This window comes from Ammospiza caudacuta, chromosome 8 (genome assembly GCF_027887145.1).
Source record: "Ammospiza caudacuta isolate bAmmCau1 chromosome 8, bAmmCau1.pri, whole genome shotgun sequence".
Classification (NCBI taxonomy): Eukaryota; Metazoa; Chordata; class Aves; order Passeriformes; family Passerellidae; genus Ammospiza; species Ammospiza caudacuta.
In genome coordinates this window covers 24853261-24865579 of record NC_080600.1, presented here as the reverse complement: position 1 = coordinate 24865579, position 12319 = coordinate 24853261, and the positions used below count along the sequence as shown (strand labels likewise).

Sequence of the window (12319 nt, the reverse complement as noted above, 5' to 3'; positions counted from 1 at the left end):
TCCTTCCAATGTGTTTCTCTTCTGAAAGTCAAGTCTAATTTTTAAATGCATTTTAATATTTTCATCTTCCTAACTATTTAAACTTATGTTTAAAACATTAAACAGCACAGTTTATTGTCTGCCACTGTGATATTACTTTTTACATTTATATCTGCTTGTATATGTTGAATTTCCTGTTATTTAATATATACTTTAAAGCTTATTTCTAATAAAACATTGTTGGTTTTACTGCCAGGACAGAAAATGGATGATGGTTCATTTACAGGACTAAAAACTTACCTCACAGCTAAATGATATTCACTGTGTCGTGTGCTTCTCATAACCAGATTTCTGCCACAGCCCTTAACAAGGCCAAACATCTCAGATTATGCACTCGTTGATCATTTTTAGTTGGATTTGTGTGGTTTCTTTGTTTTTTTTTTCCCCCTGGGCAAATGGTAACATCAAGCATATCAACAAAAAGCGGAGTTTGGCCTCAACTAAAACACCCCCCCGGTTTGTGCTCTCGGAACCCTCAGCCCCTCTCGTCACGGGGCCAGAGGGAGGTCGGGGCATTTCCCGCCCGCTGCTGTATTTCATCCAGCTGGTGTCCATCTCCAGATGGCTGCAACGGGCTCCTCGCCAACCCAGGGACAAGCTTTAGGGGAAGAACTAGCAAAAGACAAGTTTTTTTCTTATGAATCTTATTTGCAGCTTCCTGGGGTTTTTTTTAATTTTACAGCGGCAGGGCACTGCAATTAAAATTTGGATAGAGCTTTCAAGACATTCCAAATTAAAAATTACACATCTCATCTATTTTAAAATAAACCCAAAACCACCAAACAAACACTCGGCCCCACAGATCCGCAGAGCTCAAGGCTGCACTACCGGGAACGACAGGGTCCCTCAAGCTCCCTTGGAGCCCCTCAGCCGAGCCGGGGGAGGAACCAGGGCGGGCGCGAGTGCGCGCGCGCTCCCCGCGTGCGGCGCCGCAGCCAATCCCGGGCGCCGCGGGGGCGCGAGACTCCACCCATCCCCCCACGCCGTTGCCAGGGCGGCGCGCGGACTCGTCGGGGCGGGTGGCGGCCATGAGCGGGGTGCTGGACGTGCTGTGGGAGGACAGGGATGTCCGCTTCGACATCTCCCCGCAGTGAGTGTCCGTGTCCCGGCCCCGCCCTGCCCTCACAGCGCCGCTCTCGTACCCGCCCGGCGCCGACAGGCGGCCGGCTGAGCGCTGCCTCCGCGGCTGAGGCCGACCGCTGGCGTGGGCGCGGTGCACGGCGGGAGCGCCCCAGCGTGTGCCGGGAGCGCCCCGGTGTGGCGGCCGCGCAGCATCGGCGGCTTCACCTGGCCGGGCGGGCCGGGGCGGTCAGTGCTTGCTGGGTGGGGTCCACGCACCGTTTCCAATCTATAAAAAGAAAATAAAACAAAAGATTGGACACTGGAGGACTGAGGGAAGGGGGTATACTTTTCCCAGCTGAGCTTTTTTAGCACTGAGAAGTACAACCAAGCTGAAGGCGTGTGTCTGCGGGGACGGTGGCACTCATGGTTAGCCGGGCTTGGCAAACGGGGCGGCGGCTGGGCAGTATTTCACGAAAGTCGTGTCTTAATAATACATTTTGTTTCTGTCATGCCATACATGGAGAGTTTTGGCCGCTTTTGACAATACGACTAAAGTACAGCAAAAAATCACACTGCATTGGTGTTACGTAATGAAGTGGTTAGATCACTTAAAGCAAAATAATAATACAAACAAATAAATAGAAGACCTCACACAAAAAGCCAAAAGCCAAACAAACAAAAAGTCAAACCACACCCTTTGTGGAAAATTTAGCAGAGCATTTCACATATCCTTATACATCTGATATTTCTTTTGCTGGAATCTCTTCTTTCCTGAGCCTAGCTCCACTCCTTATGACCTGAATCTACATCAAGAGGCAATAAACTCAGTCCCCTAAAAATTACGTGAATGCAAGTGGGTTTTTTTTTGCTTTTCCCTCCATTTCCACACATTTTGTCCTTATTTTGGGGTATAGTTTTCATGGTCACACTTGCTACATAATTATTTATTTATTTACTGTTATAAGGTAATCATAAAGATATTCATATTTTTCATCTGTGAATGTAGTGATAATTTCAGATATATAAAGTTGATTTGTGTGCATGTGTGGATTTTTCATTGCATTATGTACTGAGCAGAAAATAGAGGAAAGCAAAACAGAGAAATAAAAATTACCTTATTTTTGGAAAACAAGTTATTTTTCCTTTTTTTAGACAAATGAAAATGAGACCTGGAGAGGTCCTTATAGACTGCTTAGAGTCTGTTGAAGATACCAAAGGAAACAACGGAGACAGAGGTAACTGCATAGTCAGGCAAATTGTAAACTTTCTACTCTTTAACCTGTGTAGGTTTATGAAAGCCCTGGCAGGTTCCCATTGAACCCTGTATCAGTGCTCTGTTGCACAGAAGAGATCCTGCCTATTTCTCAGATCTGCCTTGGAATGTTTTTTTGAAATTGTAGGAAGGTGATTCTTGTCTCAGAATTTGCTTAGAATTAAAGCCTTGTAGGAACAATCCATTTATAAACAATGTGGTGCTGTTCTGCTGTAATCCTCTTTAATGCTTAGCTTGTCCCACCCTGTTTTTAACTGAATCTGAAGTAAGGAATTAACTTACTGAAGTAAGGAATACATAGTGGGCAGGGGCTGAAGCTACCAGCATGCTGAGATGACCCTTCAAGGGGGCTGGATGTGCTGCTCTCCAGGGTCCAGAATGGAATAAATTTGCATATGGCAAAGGGGTGAGGTTTTTCATGAACACTGCTGTGACAGTTAACTCACTGCCTTCCCCTTCTCCTCCCCAGAGCAGTTCTGCACTAATTGTGTCTACATTTTTGCTATAAGCATCTGGATTGGAATCAATAACTGCTCTTGGTTTGATTTTGAGGAATGCTGGTATATATTCGAAATTGTTTAATTTGTTCCTTGTTGCTAGCATTTTAAGCATTTAAGTATTTAGTGGTTTAGTGATTTTTCCGGTGGAGTGTCCTGTGCTTTCTTCTTTTTCCCATCAAGGAGAAGGAATATCCTATTGTTTCAGAACATTTTATTTAATAGAATTTATTTAGATTAAAAATAGCTACACTCTTTATCTCCAGGCAAGCTGCTTGTGACAAATTTGCGGATCATTTGGCGCTCACTATCATTGCCCAGAGTCAACCTCTGTAAGTATTACCTTCTGTTTCCTCTGTGGTGCCTTGCTGTTCCTTCACCAAGTATTGATTTCAGTACAGAATGCTGAAGTATAGCTGTGTTGCTCTGGAAAGTCTGAAATAAACTGTTACTAATGAATCTCTTTATAATATAGGCACTGAAATGGTAATTCATAGCAAAATAGTAATACTCAATATTCTATGTTAATTTCTCAGAAAAGAAGTTGAAGAGTTTTTCAGACATGTTTTTCATTTGGCCGATGTGGGATTCATGTGGTTTTTTAAAAAAAAAAGTTTGAGCTTCATCATACATTGCTTTACTTGTAGCTCTTGTTGCCACCTGCTTATTCACATTCTGCATTTCTCTATTTATTCCCCTCAATTACCTTCCTTTCCAGTTTTAGTATTGTAAACTCTGGATAAGTTTCTCATTTTAACTGTATGAGTTAAAACTGTATGAGCAGTGAGAGTTTTGCTCATATTTAATTTAAAGTGCTGAAACAGGGGCAGGATTAGCAGTTCCTTTGTGCACAAATTATTTCCAGTGTTCAGTGTGCAATCCCCTTCTGTGGAAATATTTCTTGGATTGGATAGTACACTGAGCAGCCAGAATTGGTCCTGATTTGAAAAGAGCACTTGACCAAAGAACCTTCCAAGATCCTTTCTAGCTTAAATTAGTCTTCAGGGTTGTGATGAGGACCCAGAGTATTAACCACAGAGTGTAATTCTCACACATAGCATCCAAAGCTGCACTAAAAAATTCAGTAATATACTTTGTAATTTTGACTGTTATTTTTCTTGTTCTCAAAACAATGTATTTTTCTCCCTTGACTTTTAAGCTGTCGGTTACAACTGCGTTATAAATATAACTACAAGAACTGCCAACTCAGTAAGTTCCAAAAAATACTTTTAAAAATAATAAAAGAAGCTGTAACTAGTTGTTTATGTTTACTGCACTGTATCAACAGTAATCTGAAAGTTTACTTGCAAGAACAGCAAAGAATAGTAATGAAAGTTTTGTTTGAAAAGTGGAGAGCTCTCAAATACATAGCCTGAATGGAATTGCATGCAACTGTGAAGCTGTTTGTTTGACCTGCCTCAAAGAACTAGCAGGAAGATTATGTAGATTTCCTGGGCAACCGTATGGTAACAGAACCAAAAATACAGTTTCAGTCATGATACTGCAAATGTAGAGCAGGCAGGCTGCATTAGTTTTACTGTTGAGGAACTGCTAGTTGGTCAAAAAGAAAAATAAGTTCAGTTGAAGATAGCAGTAGATTAATGGTAGAATCAGGGTTACACCTCCATAAACACTGTCTAAAACAATAATTTAGACAACATCTGAAGATTATTTATTATTTGTACAATCAAGCTACTGTATTGCCAAAATGTAAAATTTTGTTTTTTCCTTACAGAAATTACGAGGGCAGACAGAAGCTCTGTATATATTGACTAAATGTAACAATACTCGCTTTGAGTTCATATTTACCAATGTTGTTCCTGGAAGTCCCAGACTTTTCACTTCAGTTATTGCTGTGCACAGGTAGTGTACTTAAAATAGTGTTTGATCAAGGCCTCAAATATGGGGGATTACAGCTGCTGATAGACACAATATATGACTGTCCATATTCAACATGCAGAAAACTTTCCCTAAAGAGAGCAATCTCTGGAAGGAAGGAGGACTGTGATCACAAATTTTAGTAGATAGCTGCACATAATGAAAATTAATGTGTATTTCACTAGTTATTGATCACAATTTATACACTTTGTGTGTATAAACTATCTGAACAAATAAGAGTATAATGGAGCTAATTTGAGTGTGCATTTTCTAGCTATAATTTGTGTCTGCAATAATTTCCTGTAATTTCAGACCATGTAAAGGAAATGAAAATTTAAATCCTGGTCCGAACTCTTCACTGACTACAAAACACTGTATGCTTCCCATTTAAAGACAAGTCATCTGAATGAATGTGTGCAGAATACATTGCCATGGGTGTCTATTTAAGAGCTGTGGAATACTGACATATGTATTGGATGTTTGTGTGTGGAGAGTTTAGATCAGGCATGGCTTGAAGTAAAAGGCCATGAAGCCATGCAATTGAGAGAAAAGTAACAGGTAGCTGTGAAGCAGTTCCAAAGCAGTTCCCAGCCTGACTTCTATAAACAATTAGACTCTCTCAGGCATCATTGTATAAACAATAAGGTTCTCAGGCAGTCTTCCCATAACAAGTGAAACACCCTCTCTGGGAAAAGATGGCACCCTGGGAACAGATATGGAAGTTTTGGGAACCATTCATATCACAGTGGGAACACTGGTTTTATTTTGTGTAAACAATCAACGGTATTGTAAAACAAAAGGAGTGGTTAGAGTTTTCTCTGTTAGCCTATCATAAACCTGGATTTTGGAATATGCATGAAGTTCATTAACACTATTATTTAAACTGGCTGATCGATCAATAATCTGAGTTCGATGCATTATAGGATGGTCGTTCTCCCCTCACTTCAACATTTGTGATTTAACTGGCACTGAAAAATAAAGGATTGTTAATGTCCATGCTGTGTGTACCATGGGACCCAGAGAACTTATGCTTTGTAATAGAGGCTGGGTGATGTCTGTCTTAAGGAAAAGGAAAAAATAGTATAGACATGAACACTACAGGAGATCAAAAGGTTGTCAAAAACCTGTCTTAAGTTTAAAGATAAATTCATTAAGGAAAGCTGGAATATACTTAATTGTGTTGAAAAATTTGTAATAATATTCTCAGTTTTGTGCAATGTGGTGATAAGAAAAGCTGAAAATATACATGTCATATCTGTACTGAAACAAAAGGTAAAGATAGTATAGTAGAAAAACAGAACTATGTATAAACTAATACATATTTTATATTTTTTGCAGAGCTTATGAAACTTCCAAAATGTATCGTGATCTGAAGCTGAGAAGTGCATTGATTCAAAACAAGCAACTGAGATTGTTACCACAAGAACAAATCTATGATAAAGTCAATGGAGTTTGGAATTTATCAAGTGACCAGGTATAGTAAAGAATCAGAATATGTTGACTACAGAAAAGTTAAAATGTTTCAGCTTTTGTCTAGCAATTGTACTCCTGTAGTTTTGTAACCTCCAAGGAATTACCCTTAATGCTGTTCATCAGCTGATGCATGCAGAGAAACTGATCCCATATATTTGCTACTCACTACAACAAAATCTCCTTTTGGTAACCTGAAGTCTGCATGACCTGGCTAATATGCAAGGGACTAGATCTACAATTTTTGTTAAAAAGATATATTTAGGAGTCTAAAGCTCTGTATGACACTGAAAGAAAATCATGTTTCTGAAGTGTTCTGCTGAATATTTGTATATTTATATGCAGCTTTGACTAAGCAGTAGTAAGATTATACTGTCTTTTGATTATTGAAATTTGAAAATACTGGCAGGGATTCCGTGTCTTAAAAAAATGAAAAACTTTTAGGATAAAAATAGAAAGCATTTATTATTTTATAGGGCACTAGTTGCAAGCATTTCCCAGAGCAGTGAAACAAAACAGGAGCTGATATTTCTGTCTGTGCAATTTTAGTCCAGAATAGAAATATGATCCACTCTGACAAGCTAAAAAGTTCTTTCCTCTACATTCCCTTGGCACACGTCTCCTCAATTACCTAAGTTTAACCCACATGCCTTTATACTTACGCTTTCTGCCAATTCCAGATCTGTACAGTTAATAACACTCAGATGCTTCATGTATTCATTCCCATGAGCTTGGCTGGGCTGTGACTTGATCCAGCTTTGCTGCAGTAGTAGGTGCTCACAGCTATTTTCATTACTCAGATTCACATAGCCTTTAAAGATCCTCTTCCCTTGCAATCAATAGAAACATTTCAACTGGGTTTGGTAGGAAAGAATCAGGCTTTTAGTGAATAAAATATGAAGCTCTATCTTTCTTATATGTAAATGGATAGCAGTAATCATCATATTTGGGGGAGAAAGCTCTGTCCTTAAAGCAATTCTAACATAACTTTTCTTTAATAGGGAAATTTGGGAACATTTTTTATTACTAATGTGAGAATAGTTTGGCATGCAAATATGAATGACAGCTTTAATGTCAGCATACCATATCTACAAATTGTAAGTATCTTACAACAACCATTTTCAAAATGAAACAGCATATATTCAAGTCTTTGGTTAAAACTCCCAGGTTACCAAAATTTTATTTCATATCTCTCATTCAGAAAGGAACTTAGTTTTTCCAGCATCAACCACAGGGTATATTTTCTTTTCTGTCCAGATTAGTTGGAGGATTTCCTGGGCAGGTACAGGTGGTGAAAATGGCTTGTATTTCAAACTTTTTAATATTTACTCTGATGTTTCATGCCATCTACATACACTAGGATTCATGATCTGTGAACCTGATGTTCAGAAATTTACTGTTACCACTGTTACCATTTCTAATAAAACACTTTTCAGATTTCAGGGGTTCAGATTTGTAATGGTAAATGGGAGGGAATGCTGGTAGCCAAGCTTCCAGAGCCAGTAATTGTAATTATTACACTGTAAAAAAGAAACTGAAATGAGATTTTTACCCAGTAATTACAAAGTTTTTAACAGCGTTATACCTCTTTATCATTAGCGTTCAATAAAAATGAGAGACTCAAAGTTTGGCTTGGCTCTTGTGATAGAGAGCTCTCAGCAGGTAAGAAGCTTTAATATCCTTTTTCTATTGCTTACATTTTTATTATACATATATACAGTATTTCTCTAATTTTGAGATGTCATGGGTCTACTTTTAAGTTACATAGAGCATTTCTTCTGTGTGGCCTTTTGAAAACTAAGAAAGTTCTGTGCACTGCTTTAAGTGTATGTTATGGTCAATATGGTTATTGGGAGTTACAGTTTCTCTAAGCAAAGCCACAATAGGCCAGCATAACTAGCTTATAACTGTCAAATACACTGTCTTCTGACAGATTATCTTTGGGATCTAATTAATTCTCTACTTAATTAAGACCACTCTTTTAAATCTTTTTCATTATTTCTGTGTATCTGAAAGGTTCTTTAATAACAGCATCAGGACCTAAGAGACTCAGCGTTTGCTGAATAGCTGGGAATAAATCATTAATATCACTTCTGAATTTGTCCCACCCTTGTTTGCTTGTGGTTTTCTGTATAAGGAGTTTGTTCCCCTTTTATATAACGGGCTAATGGTTAAAAGTTTATTTACCTCATAGAGAAGCATTGTCATTGTGTTATTTCACCCGTGATTCAATTTTCTCAGCAAGCTCAAAATTTCTGTCATTTAACTGGAAATCACTATCAAGGAGAAAAAATTGTTTAAAAAGTAAGACTAATAAACAGATGTTGTCTTTTTTCTCTGTTATGTAGAGTGGAGGATACGTACTTGGTTTTAAAATAGACCCTGTAGAGAAACTACAGGAGGCAGTGAAAGAAATTAATTCGCTTCACAAAGTTTATTCAGCTAATCCTATATTTGGAGTGGATTATGAAATGGAAGAAAAGGTACTCCATTTATTTATTTTAAAATACATACAATACTGTGTTAACAATAATAAAAATATATTAAATATATTAGATATGTGAATTTACTTACTAAAATGTTACAATTTGCAGCCTCAACCCCTTGAAGACCTAACAGTGGAGCAGGTTCCAGATGATGTGGAAATAGAAGCTGATGAACATACAGATGCTTTTGTGGTAAGGGACTCCACAAAAAACCCAGAAAAATAGAATCATTCTTGTTTGGTTATTCAGATTTAAGCAATGTACAGCTGTAATCCTCTGTTAAAGATAAGTGCAACTGTACTTTCTATATTTAAAACACATCTACATGCCTTTTATTAAACATCCTGATTATTACAGGAATTTATTCTGTATATGAATTCTTAATTCATTATTTATATATATTCTTAATATGAATAATATTTGAATAGTTTGTTCTTTAAGAACAAGCTATTATTCAAATATTATTCAAAAGAAATATTAGTAGATATTCAAAAGAATTGTTGTTTGTAGTTCCTCAACACATTAAAATCAGGAATGGCTTGAAAATCAGCAGTACAATATAATCAGATACATTATATTGAAACAATAACTCACCTTCTCTTAAAGCAGACTAAGAGATGGTGATATCTGTATGCTCAACATTCATCTAAGATTCAAACTTGGAATATTTTTAGAAAGGCAGCAATAATTTTACATTATTATGTCTCCCAGTATTTTAGGAAAATTTAGTTTAAAATGCATTGGGTTGCTTGATTGACCTTCTTTCAACAAATTTCCAAAGTTGATGTGCAACCCAGTAACACTTGGTTTCATGATTGACTGCAAGGGTAAATGGCACATGTTTTCAAGTGTTAGCCTTGATGCATTGACCAGTCTCTGAAATTAGATAAATTAACAGGCCTAGCATGAGTGTTATTTCCACTCCTTTTAATTTTGCAGCCTTTTACTAACACAGATAGGCTCTTGTTTTTTCCTTTCCCTCTTTCCTAGCTTTATGGCTTACTTTTTTTCATTTTTGCATATTTTTATTCAATCTTCAGCATAGTTGAAGACATACCTTCTCCTTAAATGGAGATCTGTTTGCTTTGTTGGTGCCTTTATCACCTGAACTAAATAACTGTGCTTTGTATATTCTCAAACAAAAACTGGAAGCTGAAAATGGTTAGAAGTTTGTTGCTGTAGAGACTCAGGTTGCCCAGGACCCCAGGAGCAGCTACACACCAATATTGTACAATACTTGATGCCACAGGAATGTGCTTTCTTTGCTGCCCCTCACCTGTCCACAGGGGCAGCTGAAGCAAGACTAGGCTCATTTTTGGAGATAACATCTAGAACCTGCAGGTCCAGAGATTTCTAGAGTGTGGATATTTTTGGAGATCTGATATCCCTAAAAGTTTGAGCCTTAATTTCCACCCACACAGAATAAGAAAGATGGTATCTCTTTCCCATGTCTCTGTTTATGGAGTTGTTCTATTACTTTATGTTCTTTTCTTAGATTGAGTATAATGTCAACTGAACTTTGATATTATACATCTTAAGCTAGTTTTTGATGTTGAATAGTAAAAGCTGCTGCACATGAGGCAAAAAAATACCAGGATGCTGTCAGTTTGTCTTCATATTAATATTCCCTATCAAGTGTTTGTCAGTGTAACAAATGTAATACAAAAATGTTGCCATTTAAAACATCTTTCTTTATTATGATGGAAATTTCAAAGGTAATGAAAAATACCATAATGTGGCGGTATCTAGTCTATAATCCAAAACAGAAAATCTTGTTAGAAGCCTTTTGTAAATTATTTTAACATAGAAGTTAAACCCATGTAGACTGGATTCTTGTGGAAGACCTACTCAATACAGTTTTGAACCCAAGGAATTATTAGCAGATGTGGTTTTTAGACTCTTGTTTTCACAGTTCTTTTTTGTTTTCCTTTGCAGGCTTACTTTGCTGATGAAAACAAGGTAAGGAGATACTTCTTCATACTATCAAATTGCTGTTGATAAAATGGGATAATGAAATTAAAAAGTGCTTTCTGCTTTATTTTATTTTCTCTCATATGTCATGTATTCAAAAAGCAACATGACCGGGAGCCTGTGTTTTCAGAAGAACTGGGACTTGCAATAGAGAAGCTGAAGGATGGATTCACACTCCAGGGACTCTGGGAAGTAATGACCTGATTTAGATGGGCGCGTTTGTTTCTTAAGCAGGGAGAAACTCTGTTCTTGCTGGATTTAGATCTGTAGAAGATAATTTAGAAATATCGGAGTAGCAGAGAAAGAACATGCCAAACTTAAAGAGCAGGTAAATATTATATAATAGGCCCTCAGGCTATGTCATAAAAGAAAGGTTACTCAAAAACCTTGTATGCTTAAGAGGTGTGCATTTCCTGTGTTGCCTGTGTAAGCAGTGGGAGGAGAGCCCCTCTGAGGCTGCTGCGGGAAGCGCTGCCCCCTGCAGGCCCCTCGGTCCCGCTGCACGGACCTGCACATTCCCTCTGTCGGGGGGAGCACCTGGGGTTCCCTCCACACCACCTCCAAATGGCGTGGCAGTGCCATTGACACACTTGGAACCTCTGCTGTTTTCAGCATTGCCCTCTGTCTCCCTCCCCTGACAGTGCAAATTCGGCCATGCTGTTTCAGATACCATTTTATGGCAGGTAGCCACCATTTTTTTTATAACTTCATGGCTTCTGTGTTTATGTGTTGCCCTTTGGCTGCCAGGACCAGGCACTGCTTGCCTTTTTACACAACACTATGTCAGAAAAAGAAGCCTCCTCTTTTTCTGAACGTGGAGACCACTGCCTGAGACAGGGCAGGGTGAGGTATGCAGTTTGATTGTCAATTTCAAGTATTCATGTATTTATACAGAGTGATGTACTTTCCCATAATGATTGTTTGAATTACATTTCCATAACTTGTTAAATGATTTGCAACACAGAAATACCATTGTACAGGGAACATTTTGTACGTAGGCATATTGGCTGTGTTATTGTTAGCTTTAAGCAAAAGCAATTCTGTTCCAAATAATAGCTTTCATATCTCATAGTTTTGTTAAATGTTCAGCATGTATTATTCCAAGTTTTAATTGTAATCCAGAGATCCTCATACAGTTGTTGTTTGTATGTTTGTTTGTTTTTGCCAGAGCACTTTTTAAAGCAATGATCTAGAAAACCGGGCACATGCAAATAGCTTCTGTGAGTCATTAGACCTTTTATGATGTTATGTGTTAATGAGTCATTTATTGTTTAAAGGAAGACACAGCTGTTACGTTTTCTAGTGAGATAAAACCTCTGTGCTGTTTTCTATAAATGGAAAAAGTCAAATGAGCTGTCCTCTCAGCTGTTGTTTCAGCAGCTGACTGTTAAAGTAACTGTGGTGCGAATGTAATACCGGTGTTTGTAGAAAATCTTTCAAAGTATATACTTTAATGAAATACAACCTATATTGAAAAGCAGTCATTACTTCAATAAACTTTGATATTATTATATATTGTTGTAAATCTTGCATTCAAGTAGTTGTATTTTGATCCCGTTTCCATTACGTTCAAAGAACATTTTAACATATGGGTGGAGACTTCAATTTGAATTATTTTGGAAAGCAAAACTTTACCTGAAATA

At 37.7% G+C, this 12319-nt stretch overlaps 1 protein-coding gene across 1 annotated transcript; it reads left to right on the top strand.

Moving 5' to 3' along the window:
* The first annotated feature begins 1030 nt into the window (after positions 1–1030).
* On the top strand, positions 1031–12201 carry BBS5 (Bardet-Biedl syndrome 5). Its single transcript, XM_058809637.1, has 12 exons — positions 1031–1129; positions 2254–2336; positions 3138–3203; positions 4031–4080; positions 4607–4734; positions 6088–6223; positions 7221–7316; positions 7819–7881; positions 8568–8702; positions 8814–8897; positions 10641–10664; positions 10779–12201. The coding sequence occupies exons 1-12, from the start codon at positions 1068–1070 to the stop codon at positions 10878–10880; spliced, it is 1029 nt and encodes a 342-aa protein (XP_058665620.1). The 5' UTR covers positions 1031–1067; the 3' UTR covers positions 10881–12201.
* The last annotated feature ends 118 nt before the right edge of the window (positions 12202–12319 follow it).

What these genes read in the sequence shown, in the direction of transcription:
- BBS5 (XM_058809637.1), top strand. Translation starts at nt 1,068, where the DNA reads ATGAGCGGGGTGCTGGACGTGCTGTGGGAGGACAGGGATGTCCGCTTC. An exon ending in GCATACCATATCTACAAATT is followed by an intron (nt 7,317 to 7,818) that starts GTAAGTATCTTA and finishes CTTTATCATTAG; the next exon opens with CGTTCAATAAAAATGAGAGA. An exon ending in ATTATGAAATGGAAGAAAAG is followed by an intron (nt 8,703 to 8,813) that starts GTACTCCATTTA and finishes TACAATTTGCAG; the next exon opens with CCTCAACCCCTTGAAGACCT.